General features: G+C 37.9%; 1 protein-coding gene across 1 annotated transcript; it reads right to left on the bottom strand.

Moving 5' to 3' along the window:
- Positions 1-3,127: 3,127 nt before the first annotated feature.
- On the bottom strand, positions 3,128-15,481 carry LOC115214223 (galactosylceramide sulfotransferase). The gene is made up of 2 exons (XM_029783335.2): positions 15,314-15,481; positions 3,128-5,376 (listed from the first exon to the last, which is right to left on the bottom strand). Exons 1-2 carry the CDS (start codon positions 15,337-15,339, stop codon positions 4,293-4,295), a joined length of 1,110 nt encoding a protein of 369 aa, XP_029639195.1. The 5' UTR covers positions 15,340-15,481; the 3' UTR covers positions 3,128-4,292.
- Positions 15,482-26,612: the final 11,131 nt, after the last annotated feature.

Raw genomic sequence — 26,612 nt, 5'->3', positions numbered from 1 at the left:
TGTGTGGGGGATGCTATCAAACGCCTTTTTGTAGTCAATCCAGGCCATACTGAGGCCTTTCTTCTTTCTGTGGCTGTCTTCAGTTATGGCTTTATTAATCATTAGTTGATCTTTACAGCCATATGAGCCTTTGCGGCATCCTTTCTGCTCTTCTGGGAACAGTTTGTTTTCGTCCAGGTGCTTGTTCAGCCTTTGTGATATCACTGCAGTAAATGCCTTGAACATAGTAGGGAGGCAGGTTATTGGTCTGTAGTTTTCTGGTTTTGCTGTTTCATTTGATTTGGGAATTAAGATGGTTTTCCCCTTCGTGAGCCATTCAGGCATTGTCTCTGGCTCTGCTAGTATGTTGTTAAAGTTTTCAGCCAGCTTTTTGTGCATTCCTGTTATTATCATTATTATTATTATTATTATTATTTATTATTATTATCATTATTATATATTATTATTATTATTATTATTTATTATTATTATTATTATTATTATTTATTATTTATTATTATTATTATTATTATTATTATTATTATTATTATTATCATTGTTATTATTATTATTATCATTATTATTATTATTATTATTATTATTATTATTATTATTATCATTATTATTATTATTATATTATTATTATTATTATTATTATTATTATTATTTATTATCATTATTCAATTGCTTATTATTTTTACTCCGTCACGTCCATACATTCCTATTCATGTGCATCGTTTAGAATACAAAGCTCCTCCTCGGGTGCCCCTTTGGCGAGAGACCCACAAGGGAGATTACTTTAGGCTACGTTTTAAATCAGTTTTCAAAATACTTACTAGTTTGATAATAATAAAAAAAACATATAATAATTAAAATAAGCGCGTATATCACCCACCAAAGTAAATTTGCTCATGCAGATCACGTGGAAAGTAGCCCGGATGTAAAGAAAACTAAAAAAAAAGTAATCTAAAGCAATGTCCCTTTAAATTGTAAATCACTTGGCAAAGAGGCACGTTTCTTTGTCTTAAGAAATGATGTGAATTTAATGCTGGTTTCTTGTAAAAATGAAACTGCCTTCATCTCATCACTGATCACATTGTAAAAATCTTTAGCCAGCATCTTACGAGTTTTCAGAAACGGAAAAGTAAACTAAACCTCAGCTAAATCAATCTTCCTTGTAGATCACACGCCAAAGTAGCACCGGTCCTCGAATATTAAGAGGTGATAACCAAAATAGAAATGTTGATATGGTTTTATAAGGCTTTTGTCACAGAGTTGATACATTGGATCCAATATTTATATTTTTGTATTTTTTCTTCCCAAATTGCCGTATTTGATAGCATACGAGAGGGACTTTCCCTTACAGAAATATCTCAAAAAAAAAACCGACCCTGGTCATACGAAGCTAGACCATTCCTAAGATAATACGCTGGAACCCTTGTTTAGAAATTTAATTTGTTCGGTGCTTCATTGTTCCTGAAGTTAAACAGGAACTTTGATTAATCAACAAAGGTTTTTGTACAAAAAAAGGAAGAAGAAGAAAAAGAAATGAATAATCGCGATTTACATAAAATAAAAATTGAGGCAAGGGAAATAACTCATCTGGCTTTAATTTTGATGAAAGGATTGTGTGCTGAATAACTTACGCAAAAGGATCGAATATTATTATTATTATTCTTTTAGCTAAAATATATCATAAAGAACTGAACATTGAAGGTGAGTGTCAATATTTAGAAGGATGGCCGCAGAAATTTAAGAAGTGTCATGGTGTAAAATATCTGAAAATCTGTGGAGAAAACGCTTCTGTTGATTATGAAGCTGCGGAAAATTACAGAAACGAATTTGCCAAAGTCGTATCTGATGAAAAGCTTTCTCCTGAACAAATTGATAACAGCTTTGTATTGGCGCTGGGTTCCAAGAAAAACCTGAACAACGGCAGATGAGACGGTACCAGCAGGTTTCAAGAATGCTAAGGAAAGGTTAACTATTCTTGGATGTGATAATGCAACAGACACACATAAGGTGAAGTTGGCAGTCATTTGAGAAAGCCAACGTCTGAAATGACTGATTGGCATAATTAATTCACCTGTGCATTATTACGCAAACAAAAAAAGCCTGGGTAAGCCGAGAAATATTTTCTGACTGGTTCAATAATCACTTTGTACCGGTGGCACGAGCTCATTACAGGTAAGCTGGACTGGAAGAAAACTGTCAAATCCTATTGTTCCTGGACAACTACCGCACACATCTCCCTGTCGAACTTCTTGTAAAAAGTAACGTTTTCGGCATTTACTTGCCTCCTAATGGGACATCCGTTTTACAGCTTTGTGACCAAGGAATTCTACGCTCCATGCAGAGCAACTATTGAAATTATTTTATGAACTGTGTGCTTGATGCAGTCAACAAAGGAGTAAGAATGCAAGAGTACCCGAAAGAGTTCGAAGCCATTTACTCAGTTCCGAACGCTTGGAATGATATTGATAAATCAACAGTAACAAATGCCTGGCACAGAATTTGGCCAATAATGATGTTGGATGAAAACGACCCAACAGACAACGAGTTGAGAGGATTTCGTGTCGCTAATGAGAAGAAGTATGATATCAAAACTCATAAATTACGCTAAAAGTTTATCATGCGGAAGTTTAAGGGAAGCGGACATTGGAGAAATGCAAACCACTGACAGGGATGCGCCTGTTGTGTGTTTGTTGAGTGATGGGCAAATTGCTGAAATGGTGCTAAATACGGATAAGAATAAAGAGAGTAGTGGTGATTATATAGAGGACACAGGTGAAAGAATTCTTATGGAACATATGGAGAAAATTTGTGATCAGTTAATAGCTGGCCTTGAACAACATGCATTTATCAGTGATCCACAGATTATGGGAGTTATCCAATTATAGAGACATTGCTTGGACAGAAACCTATGCTGAGACAGATGACACTTGAAGAAGTCTTCAAAAATGCCCCTCTCTCGTAGTGCCACTTCATCACTTGAGAATCCCGTTCTTGGCCCATCATCAGAAGTTTGCCTGCAACCTGATGACGACACATTGGTGACACTGACGGACCCTGTTCGCAACTGAACTGCAGCTACACATTTAGCCTAGTTTCAACCAATTCATGGATCTAGCATAGAAATAAACTCTAATACAATTCGTAGTCTTCCTTTATTGAAATTAGTGCGAATACTTATGCGTCTCTCTATAGAAATATTACAGTATTGCGTATATCTGTACTTGTGGATCGTGTATTTTTCTTTTAAACCAGGCCAATATATGTATTTTGTTATTTGTGATCTTTGCTATCTCACTATTTTATTTACCAGTATACGAGGTGGCAATCGGAAACGTTCTCAGTGGGACAAACTCGTTGTAGTTTGGGCTTCCGCTGCTAGAATCTACTTGGTGCGACCCCCAGGCATCAGTCTGCCAACCGGCGACGTCGTATGAGGTCGTACTGCCACCTGGTACGTCTTTGTCTTGCAGTGCTTCTCCTCTGTTCGTCGATTTTTGCGATGGCTGAAACGAAAGAACAGCGTGCTTAGGAGTGGGTTCTACGCTTTAGGAACGGTCACTCGTTGATTGAGGACCAACCTCGTTCAGGACAACCGTCGACCTCCCGAACGAATGAAAACATCGTGAAAATTCATGAACTGATCTTTCTTGGAGGACCATCGCCGAACAATTGGCGAATTTGTTGATATGACTGGTGTGTCCTGGAGCTCATGCCACGTTTTTAATGTATTTGTATAAAGCTTGATGTCTGATGACGAGTGTTGCAGAGTAGAGACAAGCTTCTCACGAATTTTAACCATTTATGAATGGAAATTAAAATCAACGCAAGATTATCGGTTCCACAGCCTTAGTTTACATTTACAGCATTCACCTTTCTAAATAAGATCCCGAACTACGAAAACTTCGATTCAGCTCATCAATGTCAACATGTTTACACTAAAATCATTAGAAATTGAGAGAAAGTGATTTGGCTTATGCCTTTTTTTTTTTTTTTTTCTCACTTTGGTGGGAACCCATGGTGTAAAGGAAATAATTTCTAGCGGGATTCGAAACAGAACTGCAGGCCTGCCTCATAGGAATCTTACCTCTACTCTACACAACACATCCCACGCGGAAACATAAAGTAATAAATCCTTAAACAACATCGACTTTCTTTAGCTTACAATTCTGTTTCGTGACCACCAAATGTCCTGCTACCTTTTTTACAAAGCGAGTACATTTTTTCGATTACTAACGTACGTTATTAATTATTAATCACGTACAATTACTCTTCTAATATCAATTAAACGGTAGTTTAAATCAGTTTACATCAATTTTCTGCTGAGTCCTCAGATAATTCATGAATTTCACTTCTTTCATATTTAACAGTTTACACGTTTCATTGCTGACCAAAAATCTATCATTCCATTCACTTCCATCAATCAGAAGCAAATCTTGAGATGCATTTAAATTCAGGCAGTAATTTTCAACTTTCAGCTGTATTTCTTTAAAGATTTCAACTTCTCTCCAAAAATCTTGTTTCATCTGGTTTATTCTCCTCCAAAACTTTCGGTAAAAATATTCATACAATTCAAGATCGGCATGAGCCCATTTTTTAATACTGTTGAACATTCCAGCTTTCAGTGGCATGTTGACTTCATCCTTATCAAATATGTTCATTCTCATGGAGATAATGTCTTCCATTCTCCAACACATCAGACGCTTCAACAAAACCAGCGACTCAGCAAAATACTCCATTATCATCACAAAATCAAACTCTTCATCAATTTTATTAATAAAACCAGTCAATAGCGCAGGCTGGTCGAAAACTAGTCTTGGAATACCAAGATCAATTGTCATTCTGTTGTTTGTATAGGAAGCATAGTTTGATACGGGTTCATATTTCGCAGGATCTTTCAAATATTCCTCAACTGGATTGGGTCCAGGTATACGGACTAAATACGGGATTTTGTACACGGTACGATAAAAGTAAAATGCTGACAAAAACTGATTCACTGGATGACGCAAGATTGTTATGTATGCAGTGTTATTATGCATCAGTTTTGTTATGGCAAACCTGTTATAAATTGCGTGATTACACAACAAATCAAATTTTTTATCTGTGCCATTGGGATGTGGAAGCAAGCGATCGATAAAGGCATTACTATCGAACCATAAATAATTCTCCGGGTATTTCGGGAGTACAAAGCTAAGGTGATGTTTTAATCCGAATCTCTGGATGATGTTTGTCACGGTTGAACTGGCAGTTTTGTGTGTTTTTACAAAAACGACATGAGTTCGAGCGGCACATTTAGGTCCGAGTATCGTTTCTAGTTTAGCTTGGTTATCAGAAAGGTAGAACCACAGAAATACCGATGTCGAAATCATTCCAGTTAGAAGATACCTGAAAGAGAGGAAATAACAGAGATATCACGTAAAACGACAATGAGAAACATCATCAGTCATTATAAAACACAGATTACGTTTTAACTACTCATAAATTCTTTAAAAAAGGAGCAAGGATGTTCGTGAATTTCATCAGAGTACAAGAAATTCATTAAAATAAGATGGCAATAGGCGAAAACATCAAACTACCTTTACATTGAATTGGCGGAGGTGAAAATATTTGTAATTCTAAGTGAATAGATTTTACTTTGATGTGAAAGAGACTTCGTAAAATTAATGACGTCAAAATGAGGTTTTACCACTTCAAGGTGAGAATAAAAATTTCTTATGGAAATGGACACAAAAAGACTTTCGTAAGTAGGCGCACGAAGCAGCAACGAGAAGAATACAAAACTAAGACCAGTTCAAATATGTTTAAGAAGTATTTGAACATGTAAAGGTTTTTCATTGCGGTTCATCGTGGAGTAAACAATTCTCGCTTAAAAAAATTCTCGCTTAACCATAAAGCAGCCATGACACAATAATATTGACTGATTTCCGATAAAAGAAGCCAAGCTTTTTAGCCAGTTCAGAGTTGCCCCTCTTGGTATCTGGTATTGAGGAGAACTAACGAGTTCGAAATGCATCCACCAGAGGGCGTTTTGAACTGGGTAAGGTGTTCTCACACCTTTTTGTATTAACGAAATTTTTTCTCCACAACAAACTTCAGCGAAAAGCATTTACAGGTTCAAATATCCCTCAAACATGTTTAAGCTGGTCTTAAGTTTGTATAAAAAGATTTTATTTTAATAATAAAAAATAACATACGAGGGGCGTTCAATAAGTAATGCCCCTGACCCACTTCCCATAGCAGTAGAGCAACGAAACTTGGCACAGTTATTAGTCTTTTTCTACATAGCAACCACCCAGAGTTACGCATTTCTACCATTGTTTGATGCAGCTCTGGAGACCGTTTTTATAGAAGACCCCAGCTTGGTCCTCCAACCTGAACGCGACTTCAGAAATCAAGGCTGCATCATCTGGGAAACGCTTTCCTTTCAAAAACAACTTCATGACTGGGAAGAGGTGAAAATCAGAAGGTGCAAGGTCAGGAAAGTAGGGGGATGGGGGAGGAGTTCATAGCCATACGCCTGTGCTTCTGATCTGGCGACAAGCGAGTTGTGGACCGGAGCGTTGTCCTGCAGGAGGAGGATGCCTTTGCTGATCTTGCCCCGCCTCTTGATTTTGATAACTTCTCTTATTTTCCTCAAAAGTGAAGCATAATAGGCTCCTGCAATTGTGGTACCCTTTGCCAGGAAATCTGTCATCACTACTCCTTCTTGGTCCCAGAAGACTGTGAGCATGACCTTGCCAGCGGAGGGCTGCACCCTTGCCTTCTTTGGAGGGGGTGAGTCACGGTGCTTCCACTGCATTGACTGGGCTTTGGTCTCTGGATCATCGTGATGGACCCAGGTTTCATCCTGTGTAATCAGTCTTTTGAAAAATTTTGACTCATCTTCTTGGCACATCTCCAAATTCACCCTCGAGCACTCGACGTGTTCTTGCTTCTGGAAAGGCGTGAGCAGCCTGGGAATCCATCTGGCAGATACCTTTTGCATATGCAAATGGTCATGAATGATAGTTTCCACAGACCCGATACTAATCTTGACCTCATGGGCTATTTGGCGAATAGTTATGTGTCGATCTTCCAAAATGGCAGCCTCAACTTGACGGACAGATGCCTCATCAATGGCATAAGAGAGGTCGACCAGATCTGGGAGCTGTTTCCACAGAGTTCCGACCATGTTTGAATTCACGATGCCAGCGTTTTACAAGGTCATATGATGGGGCATCATCACCATAAGTTACTTTCATTTCATCAAAAGTCTCCCGTGGTGTGCGTCCTTTCAAATACAAAAACCGGATTACTGCTCGACACTCAACAGGCTCCATTTAACACTTGACTCGGTTCAAACACCTGTAAATCAGAAACCACAATTAATTCAGTGCTGTAATTTGCCACTTACTCTATAGAGATATAAATGATTGCACATGCACAATTTTAGCTAGATCAAACAACTGCAAGTGGGTCAGAGGCATTACTTATTGAACGTCCCTCGTACCATCATTGTTCGTTGATTTCAAGCTTTCATCAACCAAACAATGAGGCAATATGTTCGTCGTATAATTATAATCCATTCTATTATAGGTACAAGGCCTGAAATTTGGCGGGAAAGGCCAGTCGATTAGATCGACCTCAGTATGCAACAGGTACTTATTTTATCGACCCCGAAAGGATGGAAAGCAAAGTCGACTTTGACGAAATTTGAACTCAGAACGTAAAAACAGACGAAATAGCGCTAAGCATTTCGCCCGGTATGCTAACGATTCTTTTCTTTTCTACATTAGGCACAAGGCCCGAAATTTTGGGGGAGGGGCCAGTCGATTAGATCGCCCCCAGTACGTAACTGATACTTAATTTATCGACCCCGAAAGGATAAAAGGCAAAGTCGACCTCGGCGGAATTTGAACTCAGAACGTAGCGGCAGACGAAATACCTATTTCTTTACTACCCACAAGGGGCTAAACACAGAGAGGACAAACAAGGACAGACACACGGATTAAGTCGATTATATCGACCCCAGTGCGTAACTGGTACTTAAATTATCAGTCTCGAAAGGATGAAAGGCAAAGTCGACCTCGGCGGAATTTGAACTCAGAACGAAACGGCAGACGAAATATCGCTAAGCATTTCGCCCGGCCTGCTTATGACTCAGCCAGCTCGACGCCTTACATCGTGTAAATGCAATAACACTGAGTGACAATTATTATTTTTTTAATATTTTTGTCATTGATCAGTAAGTACTTTTTTCTATTTGCTTCTATCAAGAAATCATAGGACCGACCTCTATCCTCTTCAAACTTTGCTTTTGTGACCTGGAGTTCTTTGGGGTTTGAATAAATGTAACAAAAGTAAAGTTTGAAGGAAATATTAACCACTTTTCATACTTTTTAGGGATAAACAAATAGGAAATGACATTTGCTACCCAAAGGCAAAAATTTTCTTTCTTCTTTTTTTTGTTGAGAACAAAATATAACAATTTCACTCAATGATAAATTTCCCCTCGGTATCTAAATTTTATCTGTCTGTTACATCTGGTGAAGAAAGTTCTGCATTTAGCATATAATACATTCACAGTGTATACCGGGCCCTCCGGGGACTTGGTATATGTAAATACACCTGCAAAGCATTTCAAACAACAGTTATGAATATTTTGAAGGGAAAACTCAATCTCATGATGAACGGGTGCATTGTTGAATATGCAAATCTATTCCTGGCTTTGAACACTGCTACGATGTGGTCTTTATGGTAGTTCCCAATGCGAGAGTTGCGAAGGGCCATACTTAAGAGAACAGTTTCAAATCACTTGTCTGGTGATCTTGGAGTGATCAGGAGTAAGGCACATTTGCTGCCAGGGGTTATTAGCGTAAATCTGAAGGAACTTCGACCAGTTATCTCGCTTAAAGTGCCACAGGTTTCGTGGTACGTAGTCTGTAGAGGTGCTAGGTAGGGGTGATTACGTTGTGACTGGGGAAGAAAGACTTCCTAACGGTTGGATTTGCAGGTAAAGGAGAAATCAATTATGTCTGGACGGTGTATGTGTCGGTCAAGAATGGTCATAAGGCCTAACGCCAGAAGACCGAAAAATCAAAATATCCAAAGCTTAAAACACGGAAAACACAATTTCTATGTTAACAGAAACTTGCTTGGCTCTTTCGTCTTTGCCCCTGGGGCGAATGAAGGTAGGGAAGTGTTACTCGTCCAAGTTAGCATATTGCTGTTGTGTAACGTGCAGAGCGGTGATAGACTAAAGACAAAGGATGAGAAATTTGTATTCGTAGATACAGGTGATGAAACAGGTTATAGATACAGGTGATGAAACAGGTTATAGATACAGGTGGTGTCTGAGTCTGACAGGATTACACGACAAACGGGGAGACGAATTATCCAGTGGGTTTATCGTTGGTTTAGTGTATTTTCGCAATATTAGAAAATGTTTTATTTCCTGCTTCTTTCATCAGAAGCGACAAACTCTTGTCCGAGCGTGGGGCTAACTGCAAGAAGCTTCAAAGGGCCGAAATGCATCTGGTGCTCCCGCTGACGGCTGCTTGGCGATTTTTCGTCCACCTCCGATAATTATCGTGTTTTTAACGCAGTACGTGTATAAGAGTATAACCGCTCTGAATGTCATGTTGTCACTAACTATAACTTTTTACTGTTACAGGTATATATGTCACCATTTATAAACATTAGGTCTGGCGGCATTTTGATAGGTTACAAGTTACGATCGTTCATTGAGTATAATTATGCAGGTGAAGGAGTGGCTCTGTGGTAAGTAGCTTGCTTACCAACCACATGGTCCCGAGTTCAGTCTCGCTGCGTGACACCTTGGGCAAGTGTTCGGCCCGACCAAAGCTTTGTGAGTGGATTTAGTAGACGGAAACCGCAAGAAGCCCGACGTATATGTATGTGTGTGTATGTGTTTGTGTGTCTGTTTGTTCCCCCAACATCGCTTAACAACCGATAACTTAGCGGTTCGATAGAAGAAAACCGATAGAATAAGTACTAGGCTTACAAAGAATAAGTCCTGGGGTCGATTTGCTCGACTAAAGACGGTGCTCCATCATGGCCGCAGTCAAATGACTGAAACAAATAAAAGAGTATATAGGTAAACGTCGCTGTGTCTTGATGCCCGAGTTGCGAGAAGGAGTATAGAGGTGTATGCAGAACGCATGTATGTAATATACGCTCTTAGCCGTGTTCAGCATGTCTGTTGGAGAAAACCGACATTTCACTAGCACGGTTAGATGACAGTCGAAATAGGATTATAAAGTGTGCTCAAAAGCGAGATGAAAATATCTGTGAAAGTAAATTTAAGAAGTCGTGGTTACTCTGAAAATGTTATTTAGTTTCGTCGTACCGGGTTGACTGCATTTTCTCGCGTTGACAAAGGCTTGAGTATATCTCTGTAGGGGTGCATGCAAATTAATCTTGAACTAATTAATTTTTCCTTATTAATATAGGATGAGAGTTCGTACACATTGTACAAAAGAGAAGAACGGACTGGATTTAACACCAATCGTTTATTTACAGAAAGTAGTAAAAATATAAACAGTGAATTCATCACGACAGAATCATGATGGAGAAATTGTAGTCGATATTATAAACAGTTTAAAAAGGTATCCGTCGCGAGAATGGCGACAGGATGAATGTGTTTAGCTAGTTCTTGAGACTACACTAACAGGTTGAGAATAGCATGGCATAAGGTCATAAAGAATGAACAATGCAAAATAGCAAAGCAGAAATGAGTGACAAGGTTCCGTGAGGCAACCAAGGGTCACTTAATAATTTCCCAAAAATCTGACCTTAAATAACTGCCGTAAACCCGAATCTAGACACCTTTCTCCATTAAAAAAGCACGGAGACTAGAATCGGTGTATGAACAATAAAATTGACCAATGAAAAAGTGTAAGACATAAACAAAAGACAGCCGACAGGACTGTTACGTTAGGCTTACTAAAGTCTATAATCGCTGCAACAGCATAAGAAGAGATGTTATCTCAGGACGAAAACCACAGTAATTGTCCTATCAATGCTGTATTTGCATTAAGAATATATAGTTTAGTTTAGATTAAGGTGGAGGGTGAGCCTCTATATTGCTCTTTGTATGAATTCCAACTGGATGTCAAGGGCCGAAGGTGGATACTCTTTATCGTATAATTGTTGGGGAACGAGTCATAGGAATGCCGGATTATGCGTCCTATGACATGACAATCCGCTGACATGTCGATTCACTGACATGTTAATCTGCTGACACGGCAATCAGCTAACATGTCAATCTGTTGCCATGACAAACCGCTGACATGTTGATTCGGTGACATGTTAATCTGCTGACACGATAGTCCGCTGACACGACATTCCGCTGACATGTCAATCCGTTGCCATGACAATCTGCTGACATGACAATCCGTTGCCATGACAATCCGCTGACATGTTAATCCGTTTCCATGATAATCCGCTGACATGTTGATTCAGTGAAATGTTAATCTGCTGACACAATAGTCCACTGACATGTCAATCCATTAAGTTTGTTGACATGTCAAATTCCGCGAATGAGGCCTTTGTACTAAGAAACATTCCCCATCTGTGCGCTCTGACCACACACAAGAAAATACACTGAGGATTGACGCATATAAATACCGGACCCCACCTACACCAGCAGAATCCTGGTCCTTGTGCTCACAATAGATTAAACACCTCAGACGCAACAATGCTCCAAAATATATCATATTTTACTTTGACAGTAGGTTAAAATAGAATAACCAACATTTAATCTAATAAACAATTATTTGATATTTTCTCTTCAGAAGGATCAGATTGACGTTCATGGATACCCCTATTCAATTCCTCCAAAATCTTTGCTACATACAATTTCAGTTTTGTTTTAGGAAGTTAAACATAGTTATAGTTATTTAATAACCTTATACTCAAAACGTAGTCATGAAATGTAACTAAGATTTGTTATTGCCTTTTAGTAGATAAAAATGATTTATCCTTGAAGTATTAGGTAAGAGTGAAAAATTTAAACTGGCAATAAATAAACTTGTTGAAACTTCTTAAAATAGAACGTTTCTGTCACATTGTAAAATAAAAAAAGTCCTGCTGAGAAATAATTACAACGGCAACAATGGAAAGACAAATTTAGTACACACAGTTGCGGCCAAAATGTTCAGAACGGCATTGTTTTCGTCAGAAAAGTAGGTATAAGTTTTTATCAAAGTTGTTTTATATTCTTTAATTTTCACAGACAATAAATACAATATTAATTGTTATTGTCTGAGATTTTGGTGTAATTTGAGAGGATAATACAAAAGTTATGGATGATTTAGTGATTTACTGCAAAACCCATGGCGGCCAAAATGATCAGAACGGTTGAAAAAATAACAAAATAATCAAAAAGTGACAGAGAATACTGGAATTATTTAATATTTAGTGTGAAGCCCTTTAGCTTCAATCACACTCTGACATCTTCGACTGCATGAGGAAATTAAATTTTCAATTTCTTGCTGGGTGATCTTATTCCATTCTTCCTGAAGGGCATTCCATAATTGCTCAGTTGTTTTAGGATTTCTGGCTTTCGAACGTTCTCCTAGAATATTCCATACATTTTCAATAGGATTGAGATCTGGGCTTTGAGCAGCCAATCCATAACAATAACCTTTTCAGCCTTGAGGAAGTTCATGACCACCTTAGCCTTGTGACATGGGGCATTGTCCTGCATGAATATGGGTGGTCGCTTAGTTGAATTTCTCAGCACAGGCAAGACATGATCTTTTACAAGTTGTTTATAAACTCCTGCATTTACCTTTCCATGTAATCGCACCAAAGGGCCCACACCATCTCCAGATATCATCCCCAAACCATGACACTTTCTCCACCGAATTTAACACTAGTCTTAAGGCATTTAGGCGACAATTTTTCACCTACTTTTCTACGAACGTACTTTTTCCCATCTGAGCCAAATAGCATAAACTTAGATTCATCTCTGAAATGCACTGTTTGCCATTTTTCTTGAGACCACAAAACATGTTCGGTTGCAAAGGTAAGACGACACTTTTTATTCTTGGAGCTGATCAGTGGCTTCACTGCAGGTGCTCTTGCTTGTAGGTCATGTTCAACTAAACGACGAGACAGTTTTTCGAGATAAAGTTTTCTTCAATACAATGCTCATTTTCCGAGAAACAGCAGCAGCAGTTTTAAATCTGTCCTTTTTAACCAACTTTACCATAGCACGATCTTCTCTTGGTCGTTTTTCTTGGCCTACCTGTAAACTTTCTTGCTTCACACGAACCACAATCATCGTAGACCTTAAGAATACCGTGTACAACACTTTTTGACTTGTTAACAATCTTTGCAATAGATCCAATACTTAAATTATCCTTCCTTCAAAGCTTAATAATCTGCTGACGAATTGGTAACGGAGTAAGTGGCATTATATTAACAAAGTACACTGCAAATATTCTTACTAATGTTTAGTAAACGAACCGTCAAATAAACAAATTCAAAACATTAGAGTTCGCCGGTTAAATATACTAAAACACGGAGTAAAAGCAACCGTTCTGATCATTTTGGCCGCCATAGGTTTTGCAGTAAATCACTAAATCATCCATAACTTTTGTATTATCCTCTCAAATTACACCAAAATCTCAGGCAATAACAAATAATATCGTATTTATTGTCTGTGAATATAAAACAACTTTGATAAAAAATTATACCTACTTTTCTGACGAAAACAATGCCGTTCTGAACATTTTGGCCGCCACTGTACTTTCCCAAACCCAATATTAGACAAGTAAGCCACATACTTTCACAGACACTATACTAGACAGGTAAGTCACCAACCTCTGGTTCGCTGTCACATTTTCACCGCAATAGCACTACAAATAATGTCTAAATAGTTTCAGAAATGGTGGAGGAGATCGCCATATTCTTGGTGCCAGATGCAGATGCTATCAAAGTCACCACTTCCCAGCAAAATTACCCTATCGTCTCGTAGAAAGGATTGCTGTCCGACGGACCTGTATGAGGTGTGTGCAGGGCGACGAAACCGTTCTTCGTGCACTCTTCCAGAGTCCGTGCATTACTGACTTGTGGAGCTTTGTCGAACAGCTGTTGTCGCATGTAGGACGGATCCGACTCTCAGCCAAGTCCACCGTGAAGATCGTCCCGCCGCCTTCCTTTAGCTGGGAAGGAAAGGCAGCTCTCCTTTGTCTGGTGGCTATGGCGAAGGAGGTAGTGTGTGTCGGGCGAGATTGAAAGGCATCTCTCTATGCGTAGAGCTGTGAGTCAAAGAGAGGGAACTGGGGTGGGGTACTTATCCTTGGTGTTCGGGGAGATTTTGGACAGTGGGGTCCCTCAATTATTCCTAGAGATCATCCTTTATCAGGAGGACGACATCTTTGTCATCTGCCTCCCCACCAAATTTTTAAAACTTTTTTCTATACTATGAATATTTCCCTTCCTTTTCATTGTACGCCGTGGATACTCATTCGATTTCGATGACCCGTAAGTGACAGAGATCACAACATTTGCCCCGAATGATGCGAGGGTCTGGTGAAGAAGGGACTCAGCTGAGTTGGTTGGAGAAATGAGAAATAAAGGGTCTTGCTCAAGAGCACAAAGCACTGCCTCGTCCGGAAATCGAAACCACGATCTTATTATCCTGAATTTAACACCCTGACAATAAATCACACATACATACATAGGTACATACGCACATACATTCGTACGTAAGTACATACATACATACATACATACATACATACATACTTACATACATACATACATACATACATACATACATACCATACATACATACATACATACATACATACATACATACATACCCACATACATACATGTCTACGTACATACATACATATACATACACTCATACATACATACATAAATACATACACACATACATACATACATACATACATACATACATACATACATGCATACATACACACATACATACAAAAAATACCCTGTTATTGATGTTGAAATTCCAACGAAGGAGCCTTGAATCTAGGTTAGAAACCGGTTCTTTCTCTTTGGGAAAGAAATCTTGAAATAAAACTGAACAATCACATACATTCATATATATACATACATAAATACATAGTACGTACATGCATACACACACTACATACATGCATACACACACATATGCACATACACACACACAAACTCACACATACATACATACATACATACATACATACATACATACATACATACATACATACATACATACATACACATACACAAATACATATATGCGTGCACACACGCATGCATTTCCTGAATGGCAAAGAGTTCCAGGACTCACCGTTGATGCTTCGAAAGTTGTTTCATGTTTTTCCTTCGTTTCTTTTTTACTCCAGCGAGGAATCCATAACGCCGAACGTCAACGCAGACGGAGCGAATGAGGAAAGACAACGCATGGAGAGAGATGGGAAGAGGGAGAGGCAGAGGGAGAGACAGGGAGAGGAGAGACGGGGAAGAAGAAGGAGAAGGAAGAAGAAGAAGAAGAAGAAGAAGAAGAAGAAGAAGAAGAAGAAGAAGAAGGAGGAGGAGGAAGAAGAAGAGGAGGAGAAGAAAAGAAGAAGAGAAGAAGAAGAAGAAGAAGAGAAGAAGAAGAAGAAGAAGAAGAAGAAGAAGAAGAAGAAGAAGAAGAAGAAGAAGAAGAAGAAGAAGAAGAAGAAGTGGTGGTGAGGAAAGAGTCGGTCGTGTAGTGTTTACCTTACAGGTGGTGTTTGCAATGAACTGAAAGGAAATAGGAGTAACAAGAATTAATCATGATAATAATAATAATAATAATAATAATAATAATAATAATAATAATAATAATAATAATAATAATAATTAGTAATAACAATGAGTAAGAATAATAATTAGTAATAAGAATCAGCAAATAGTTTATTGCAACTTAATGGGAACAAATTACATTGGAAATTAATTTTGCGTTGATTCATTTACAACTATCAACTTGTCCGTCTCTCACACACACTTTCTCTCTCTCTCTCACACACACTTTCTTTCACTATGCCTACATACACACACACACACACACACACACACACACACACATATATATATATATATATATTCTTTTATTCTCTTACTTGTTTCAGTGATTTCACTGCGGCCATGCTGGAGCGCCGCTTTTAGTCTAGCAAATCCACCCGAGGACTTATTCTTTGTAAGCCTAGTACTTATTCTATCGGTCTATTTGTAAACACACCAGCATCGGTGTGTATGTATATATGACGGGCTTCTTTCAGTTTCCGTCTACCATATCCATTCACAAGGCTTTGGTTGGCCCGAGGCTAAAATAGAAGACACTTATCCAAGGTGCCATGAAGTGGGACTGAACCCGGAACCATGTGGTTGGTATGCAAGCTACTTGCCTGACGATAAGAGATAATTTTTGCCTCTTTTTATGGAGATGAAAAACTTTATAAGAGTGCAGAATGGAAGGACTCAAATGTAATTGAAACGGAGATGAAAAGAAGAAAAAAAACATTGATCAGAGAACAAACATCGAATTTGAGTCAATGATTTTATATATAACACCACGCCTCTGAAAAAAATTGGACATATAGAAATATTACCATGGTTCTTGAACGTGTAATGTTATAAAATACACAGAAGGTAAAAATAGGTATATGCAAAAAAAAAAAAAGAAACAGATATGTAGAACGGCCTGTCAATAAGGTATATACAATCGACTAAAAATTCTGAAGCGTGATATGCGATTAAAAATCGAAATAAAATAAAATATCTGTCGACTAAAATGATTTTTCTCCCCCCCCCCTCAAACAAAAAAGAATATGTCAAAAACTTCATTTCATAAAAACCTTGACTTGATTTTGTGGAACTCTTTTTGCTCCTGGACTCCAACCTACCATGGTTTTTATGAAATGAACTTTTGGGGCACTTTTATTTCTTATTTGAGGAGAATAAGAAAAATCTTTTTGGTCAACTGATATTTGATTTTGTGTAGATTTTCAGTCGCATGTATACTTTATGTGTTTAAGAGCCGTGGTAATATTTCTATCTAATCAAATGCGTGGAAGCCTGGTGTTAGATAGAAAGTCGATGGTTCGAATTTGACGTTTGTACAAGTTTGTCTCCCCTTCGTAAATGTATTTAAGGACACAGGAAAAATGTGTCAAAGCCATCAGGAGGCCTCGATGCTTCCTAGGGCTAAACAGCGGTAGTGTACCCCCCCCTACTGTTACGTTCATGTTAAATTGACAGTATACAACCATTCTATCGCCCCACGACCGTACATATCTCTACGAGAGATTTAGAAATTTAATATTTCTTATATATATATATATATAAGATATATATATATATATATATATATAAGAGAGTAACCACTATGTGGTCGACTCTAGCACTAAAAATAGATCCGCTAGTTTCACAGCCACAAAGAATTGTTTCCGATGAAATTTAGCACGACTACTAGCGCAAACGAACAGGGCAAATAAAAATAACAAAAATGTAGATTAGTTCAGGACATTGTTTCGCTATTAATAAATTATGTAATTTTACTCACATAACATATCTGTAGCTCTTCAGCCGAACCCGTCCAGAATACAATTTACTCAACCGCACGCTAGATTTTGCCATAACGACAAACACGCGTGCGGTTCAGTCGATTGCACTCGCTGTTATAATTTAATTTTGGATGTAGTATCTGTTTCCGTGAATTTTGGCGGGCCGTGACAGGGGCACTTGAATTATAACAGCGAGTGCAATCGACTGAACTGCACTTGTGGCTGAAACCTAGCGGATCTATTTTTAGTGCTAGAGTCGACCACATAGTGGTTTAGTGGTTACTCTCTTATATTTATGTATAAAATTTATCGTATTCCGGGTTTTTATGCACTAAGCCACTTGGTGTTAAATGGATGTACTACTATTAAATTAGCATCCAATTTTCTCACCCTTATTTGTTGTTATATATATATATATATATATATATGTCTGTGTGTGTGTGCGCGCACGTGTGTATACACAAATTTGTTTCACTTGTTAGGAGATGCTTCAAGCTGACTTGGCATGCTTACACCTGTTTGACTACAGCGATAATTTTCGCCGTGAGAAAATACCGTGTGTGTGTGTGGTGTGTGTGTGTGTGTGTGTGTGTGTGTGTGTGTGTGTGTGTGTTTTAATATTTTTGAAGTTACACAAATAATACAGGTCGATCTTGTATTTCATTATTTGGGGGCTAAACCCCCTTATTCAGGAAACCATGAAAAAAATGGCGTTGTTTGGTGATCTCTTTTTCCTGTGGGAAATATTGTAATACCGGGTGAAATTACTGACCTGCATACTTGCCCTGTTTTGGCTTAAAAACATTTATATATGCGAAACAATGGTCTTTACATCTGTACTAATACACACACGTGGAGGCGCAATGGCCCAGTGGTTAGGGCAGCGGAATCGCGGTTTCGATTCCCCGACCGGACGTTCTGAGTGTTTGTTGAGCGAAAACACCTAAAGCTCCACGAGGCTCCGGCAGGGGATGGTGGTGATCCCTGCTGTACTCTTTCACCACAACTTCTCTCACTCTTACTTCTTACTGTTTTTCTGTTGTACCTGTATTTCAAAAGGGCCGGCCTTGTCACTCTCTGTGTCACGCTGAATATCCCCGAGAACTACGTTAAGGGTGCACGTGTCTGTGGAGTGCTCAGCCACTTACACGTTAATTTCACGAGCAGGCTGTTCCGTTGATTCGGATCAACCGGAATCCTCGTCGTCGTAACCGACGGAGTGCTTCCAATCCAATACACACACACACATACGCACCCAAATATATCTGTGTATATGTGTGTGTGCATGCACATATATACATATGTATATATTATGCACCTAGGTATACATACGTACATACATACATACATACATACATACACACACACATACATACACACATGCACATAATACAGCAGTGTCTTTGAAGTGTTTTCCCTTATACGGTCTGATGTTGCTTTCGTTCTTATATACTTCATGGTCTGACTATTACATGTGTGTATAGGGCCAAGGGTGAAGACCCCCTTCGTTCCTGAATGGCCATGGGACTGCACCTTGAATGTTTCCCTCTGTGGCACAATTCCAGACAAAGTAGTTTATGGAAGACCAGCTGTCGCCCAAGCACACCAGCCTCTCCTCTCCACACCACCAATGTTATCCAAAGGAAAGGCAGAGGGAACGATACAGCTTGGCGCCATTGACATCGCAACCCATTCCTACAGATGAGTGAACTGGAGCAGCGTGAAATAAAGTGTCTTGCTCAAGAACACAACACACGCACACACACACACACACACACACACACACACACCACAACACCACACACATATATATATATATATATATATATATATATATATATACCCGACGAGTTTCTTTCAGTTTCCGCCTACCAAATCCACTCATTATGCTTTGGCCTGCCCGAAGCTATAGAAGGAGACACTTGCCCAGGGTGCCACACAGTGGGACTGAACCCAGGATCATGTGGTTGGGAAGTAAACTTGTTACCAGACAATGGTGGAAGACATCGAGTTTGTAAATAGAAGAGAATGCTGTTTCTGTGTCGCGGAACAAATGTGAAGTTTTGAGGTTAAGTGTGGGTTTGTGTGTGTGTGTAGATGCGTGTGTGTGTGTGTGTGTGTGTGAGGGAGAGGGAGAGGGAGGAGAGAGAGCTAGCGAGAGAGGGAGGAGAGAGAGCTAGCGAGAGAGGGAGAGAGAGTAAAGTGGAGAAGAATAGGTCAAAGAGTTAAGGGTTTGTTCGCCAACAACCATCCATGATGGTCAACAAAAGCCGTGTTATTCAGCTCTGTAAACACGTAAGTACAATTGGCTGAGTAACAGTCGTTTGTACTGTGAAGGCAGCAGCCATGAACAGACGTTCCTAGTCATGAACCTCGAACAGCTCACCTCATAAGACTTTCATTAACCTGACGTTGCCATAGTTTCAAATACACAATATTTATTTTGTTAATTTTCTTCCTTGTTATTAATGTTTTAATTATATTGTCATTCTCTCTCTCTCTCTCTCTCTCTCTCTCTCTCTCTCTCTCTCTCTCTCTCTCTCTCTCTCTCTCTCTCTCTCTCTAATCAATTATATTCAGACTTTCAGACGGTTACTTATCATGAGATTCTTATTATCATGTCGGCGAGCTGGCAGAATCGTTAGCACGCCAGGCGAAATGATGTTTAGCGGCATTTCGTATGTCTTTACGTTCTGAGTTCAAATTTCGCCGAGGTCGACTTTCCCTTTCAACCATTCAGGGTTGATAAACTAAGTACCAGTGAGACGCTAGGGTTGAGGAAATCGACTGGCCCCCGTCGCACAAATTTCGGGCCTTGTGACTCCAGTAGAAACGGTTATTAGTTGCGAACAGGCAGCACCGTTAGTACGCCGAGCAAAGTGCGTAGCAGTGTGTGTGTGTGTGTGTGTGCTTTCTTGTCCCCTTTCCTCGACACTGGGTTATAGTTGTAAGCGAGTGTTCCTCTCGCACAAAGGCTGTTCTTTGCTTCCAGTCTTCCAGGTAATCATGCCTGGCTATGGAGAAATATTACCTTAATTGCAAACAAGAGAGTGTTGGCGGCGGGAGAAGCATCCGGCTGTACAAAATCTGTCTGGTCTGAGCATTGAAAAGTGGGTGTTTCATATACATATATGTGTGTGTGTGTGCGTGTGTGTGTGCGTGTGTGTATGTGTGTGTGTTTGTGTAAGTGTGTGTGTGTGTGTGTTTATGTGTGTTTGTGTGTGCGTTTGTTTGGTTGTGTTTGTTTGTGTGTGTTTGTTTATGTGTGCGTTTGCGTGTGTTTATGTGTACATGTGTGTGTATGTGTGTTTGTGTGTGTGTGTGTGTTCCTCACTACCGTTGGACAACCGGTGTTGATATTTTTACGTCCCCATAACTGAGCGGTTCGGCAAAAAATCCCGATATAATATGTAGCAGACCTCAGAAAAGAAAAACAAGTACTGCGCTTGATTCACTCGACTAAACGATTTTGCAAGACGATGCTGCAGTATGGCCGCAGTCTAATGCCTGAAACAACTAAGAAAAATGAAAAGATATAATCATTCGTTTTGTCTTATCCAGAGACAGATGCGTTTACACACGCACATACACACATACACACACACACATACACACACAGACACACACACATACACAAACACAAACACACACATACACTTACGTATGCGCACGCGCAAACACACAGTCACACACACAAACGCACACACACACACACACCGCTAACATACACAAACACACACACACATGCACTTACAGTCACTTACATAAACACGTTCCCAGTGAGGAGGCTTCCCCCCTTCCTCCCCGCCCGGTTGCTGTTTCTCTCTCTATTCATAATCTTTCTTTCTTTCTCTCTATATTCTCCTCTTTGAACACGCAGTCCGCCGAAGAGTCAACAATGAGTCGTTCAGCCCGCTAAAAATAGAAGTCGAATCCTTTCAAATCACAGCCTTAGAGAAGAACACGTTGGTTAATGTGGTCCTGGATGCCCTGCCCTTAAAGCAAAAGAGATGATCACTCCTGGAACGCCTTTGACCATAGATTTTACTCAACCAGGAATGACCGACAATTAAACAATAACAGCAACTAATTCAGTGTCATAGTTACTTCTTTCTTTTGTTTTTGCTTGTTTCAGTCATTAGACTGCGGTCATGCTGGGGCACCGTCTGGAAGAATTTTATGCCTAGTACTTATTTTATCAGTGTCTTTTGCCGAACTATTAAGTTATGACGGTGTAAACACCGGCTCTCAAGCGATGGTGGGGGACAAACGCAGGTACAAAGCCCTCCCCCGCCCATATGTATATATATATATACAACTTAGATAACTTAGATATGTTTCGACCAAAGATTGGTCCAGGCCATGTCTAACTTAATAGCACCACCTGATAGGATTATTCGAATCCTGTTTAAGTCAAGTTTTGTTCAAGTTGTGAGTTCTTGTTGGGTGAGTTGTATCCAATTATGGGTGGCTTATCTGGTATTCTTTGAAGGAATCTATCCAGACTCCGTTTAAAGTTGATGGTATCCTTTTCCTCTTTGATCTCACTCGGGACAATATTAAATAGGGCAGGGCCTGTTGAGGAAAAGAAATTATGTTGCAGTGTACATGTATGTGGTGATCTTGAATTGGGCAGGGGACGTATGGCCCGTGGTCCCAGTCTTGAATGAACCTTGAAGCTAATGTTAAGGTCGTTTGGGCAAAGTTGGTGGTATATTCTCCCCATCGTACAAATGATGTACCGCTCACGGCGACGCTGGAGGGAGTAAAGTTTCAAGGCTTTAAGGCGATCCCAATAATCGAGGGCAGCCGTGCCTTCTAGGGAGTATAACTCCAAACTTACAGAGAAAAATTCAATTTAGTATTTAATTTTCGAGAGTTAAGTAAACTTTTTTATTTTAGAAATTTTAAGAAATTTTATTGTATTGTATTCTATATAACTATTGATTGTTAATTTGAATCTATAATTATTTTAGTAGTTGATGATAATTTCGATATGTATATTTAATTATTAGATTATAACTGTAAGTAAATTGTACGATATTACTTAATCACTGTGGTATATAGATCGTAAAATAGTTATACGGTTCTTTTAACATAGGTTATACGTTTTTAATTTGATTTTTAATTTTTAATTTTTAAATTGTATTTCATAAATATATTCTATAGATATAATATTTATGTAAGTAATAATGGACTAATTAATTGATTTATTTTTGGCCTATATATTTTGGTCTATATATTTATTAATAGAGAAAATTTTAGATTTTTAATTACTATATTTGTTGATTATAATTTAGATACTTATTTTTATGTATTGATTATATAATAATTATTAGATGTGAACTTAAATCTAAAAATATTAATAGTGATTATTTTGTTAAATAATTTGGTAATTAAATATTAGAGTATAACTGAGTTAAAGATATTCGAGAGTTTATTATGCTTTTTAAAGCCAAATTATATCTTCAAAGATAAATATATATTTCTATCTATTTTTTTACCTTAAAAATTAAAAATTAAATATTTAACATAATAAATGTGTTGTAGGAAAAATCCTAATGTTTTAAGTTTATAATTTAGTTAATGGAGTTTTTTCTATAAGAAAAATTATTATTTATTTATTTCTTAAATAAATATTGTTTAACTCTATTTGCTTATTTATTTAACTATTATCATTAACCTGAAGATTGACTATAATTTTAAATCGAATTTATATCAATTGAATTTAAACTTAATTGTAATTTGAATTTAATTGTAGCCATGAAACGTACGTAGTGTTTTTACATATATATTTATCATTCATTTTATACTTTTTGAGCTCTAGTTATAAGTTATATATTTAAAACAAATTAATATATATATATATATATTGGTTATTTATGTATTGGTTTATGTCTATCACTGTTTGAATTGCATAATAGTGGTTTTATCTCTAATTTATATATATATATATATATATATATATATATATATATATGAAGTCAGTAAATGGTGGGGTTGTTTTACCACACGTAGAGAAATGATAGGAGAGGAAAAAAATATATAGCAGAATGCTAAACTGAAAGTAAATTTTAATAAAAATGGGTGTATGAAAAATTATAAATTTTTTAATTTTCAAATTTTTCATACACCCATTTCATTAAAATTTACTTTCAGTTTAGCATTCTGACTTATTATTTCTTCCTCTCATATATATATATATATATATATATACATATATATATATATATGTAAAGCACACTTCTCAAACAGCTATGGATCGGTGAAGAGAAGCTGTCAGCTGCAGTTGCAGAGAAGCGAACCCGACATAAAGGATCGACAGCCGACAGACCAAAATCTGCACACAGATGCGATCTATGCGACCGAGAATGTCATTCTCGCATCGGTCTCCATAGCGACAGGAGGCTCTGCTCAAGCCGAGTGTCCCAAACTAGACAATAAATGGACGGACAAGTGACATTTTCCTTGTTTCTGCCTGTCTCTGTCTCTCTTGTTTACTCTTGTGGGTTTGAGGTCATTGTGAATTCTTGGTAGGGAAGAAGAAGAAGAAGAAGAAGAAGAAGAAGAAGAAGAAGAAGAAGAAGAAGAAGAAGAAGAAGAAGAAGAAGAAGATGGCCGATGCCAGTTCCCCATGACTGGCTCCTGTGCCAGTGACACGTAAAAAGCATCATTCAAACGTGGTCGATGCCAGTGCCGCCTGACTGGTTCACGCGCCGGTGACACGTAAAAGCACCCACTACACTCTCGGAGTGGTTGGCATTAGGATATGCATCAAGCTGTAGAAACATTGTAAAAATCAGATTGGTGCCTGATGCAGCCGCTGGCTCTCCAGATCTCGATCATACCGTCCAAGCCATCAAAGAATGTAAAACGGACGTTAAACGATGATGATGATGATGATGATATATATATTATATATATATATATATATACAAAAAGCAATAAAGATTCAAGTTAATTTAAATGAATTTACTTGAATATGGTACCTAACTTAGATGCACCAAAAAAAAAAACTATACTGTTTTAACAATACAGTAATGTGGGGTGATTATAAGCGAGAAAGAAGCAACAAGAATGGATAGGTTTTTAGTACAATCGTTTCATACAAGGACAGGCTTTATTAAAAGTTGTAAAAATTACAGCATATAAACGTGTCCCGTACTCATCAGCTAAAATACATGTGAGTTCTCTAGACATCCTAGTGGTTGAGGCTATACTCATGAAGTAATGTAGATAATTAAGTAACATAAACAGATTTCCAAAGTTCATTAAAGTTCTTTAAAGATGATGTACAGCCTTATCACAGAATTTTAAAAAAGTTCTAATAGCATCACAGAGAAGGTGACCTAATCCATAGAGCACATATGAATTTCCAGAGATATGATGAGGGATTACATACTCACAGAAGACAAATTTATCCATTGTTAATCACAACGAGGTGGGTCTCAATTCCTGCTTATTAGCATTACAGAGAGGGTGAATTAATCCTTTGTATAGATGCACAATTTCCAATGGTGTAGATGTAAGTTTCCAGAGAAATGAAGAGGAATTTTATATTCAACAGGCGATAAATTTATCAATGGTTGAACACAATGAGGTAGGTATCAATTCTTGTTATATGATTAGGTATTTGCCACATTAATCACATTACTGCTATTTACAAGAGGCTGTAGCTATTTAACTTATAAAGGCTGAAGGGCCTTCTGGAGAGGCCAAGAATAGAAAGGGAAGGGAATAGAAGAAAAGAGAGAAAATAAGGGAGGAGGGAGCAAAAAAAAGGGGGGGGGAAGGGGACTAAAAGAGAAGAGAAAAGGAAAAAGAGAATAAGAAGAAGAAACAGAAAAAAGAGAAAAGAGAAAGAAATAGGGAAAGAAGGGAAAAAATAAAAAAAAAAGAGGGTTCTAGTTATCCAGAAGAATTAGTAGACGGCAAGTGTTCAACCATTGATAAATTTATCGCCTGTTGAATATGAAATTCCTCTTCATTTCTCTGGAAACTTACATCTACACCATTGGAATTGTGCATCTATACAAAGGATTAATTCACCCTCTCTGTAATGCTAATAAGCAGGAATTGAGACCCACTCGTTGTGATTAACAATGGATAAATTGTCTTCTGTGAGTATGTAATCCCTCATCATATCTCTGGAAATTCATATGTGCTCTATGGATTAGGTCACCTTCTCTGTGATGCTATTAGAACTTTTTTAAAATTCTGTGATAAGACTGTACATCATCTTTAATGAACTTTGGAAATCTGTGTATGTTACTTAATTATCTACATTACTTCATGAGTATAGCCTCAACCACTAGGATGTCTAGAGAACTCACATGTATTTTAGCTGATGAGTACGGGACACGTTTATATGCTGTAATTTTTACAACTTTTAATAAAGCCTGTCCTTGTATGAAACGATTGTACTAAAAACCTATCCATTCTTGTTGCTTCTTTCTCGCTTATATATATATATATATTATATATATATATATATATTATATATATATATATATATACAAAAAGCAATAAAGATTCAAGTTAATTTAAATGAATTTACTTGAATATGGTACCTAACTTAGATGCACCAAAAAAAAAAACTATACTGTTTTAACAATACAGTAATGTGGGGTGATTATAAGCGAGAAAGAAGCAACAAGAATGGATAGGTTTTTAGTACAATCGTTTCATACAAGGACAGGCTTTATTAAAAGTTGTAAAAATTACAGCATATAAACGTGTCCCGTACTCATCAGCTAAAATACATGTGAGTTCTCTAGACATCCTAGTGGTTGAGGCTATACTCATGAAGTAATGTAGATAATTAAGTAACATAAACAGATTTCCAAAGTTCATTAAAGTTCTTTAAAGATGATGTACAGCCTTATCACAGAATTTTAAAAAAGTTCTAATAGCATCACAGAGAAGGTGACCTAATCCATAGAGCACATATGAATTTCCAGAGATATGATGAGGGATTACATACTCACAGAAGACAAATTTATCCATTGTTAATCACAACGAGGTGGGTCTCAATTCCTGCTTATTAGCATTACAGAGAGG

This window comes from Octopus sinensis, linkage group LG7, assembly GCF_006345805.1.
Source record: "Octopus sinensis linkage group LG7, ASM634580v1, whole genome shotgun sequence".
NCBI classification, from domain to species: domain Eukaryota; kingdom Metazoa; phylum Mollusca; class Cephalopoda; order Octopoda; family Octopodidae; genus Octopus; species Octopus sinensis.
Note: the sequence above shows the minus strand (reverse complement) of the source record. Positions and strands in the feature narration are given on the sequence as shown.

Coding starts and splice junctions, on each gene's coding strand:
- LOC115214223 (XM_029783335.2), bottom strand. CDS start 15,339: ATGAAACAACTTTCGAAGCATCAACG. Junction 5,377..15,313: donor CAACTTTCGAAGCATCAACG/GTGAGTCCTGGA, acceptor CCTCTCTTTCAG/GTATCTTCTAACTGGAATGA.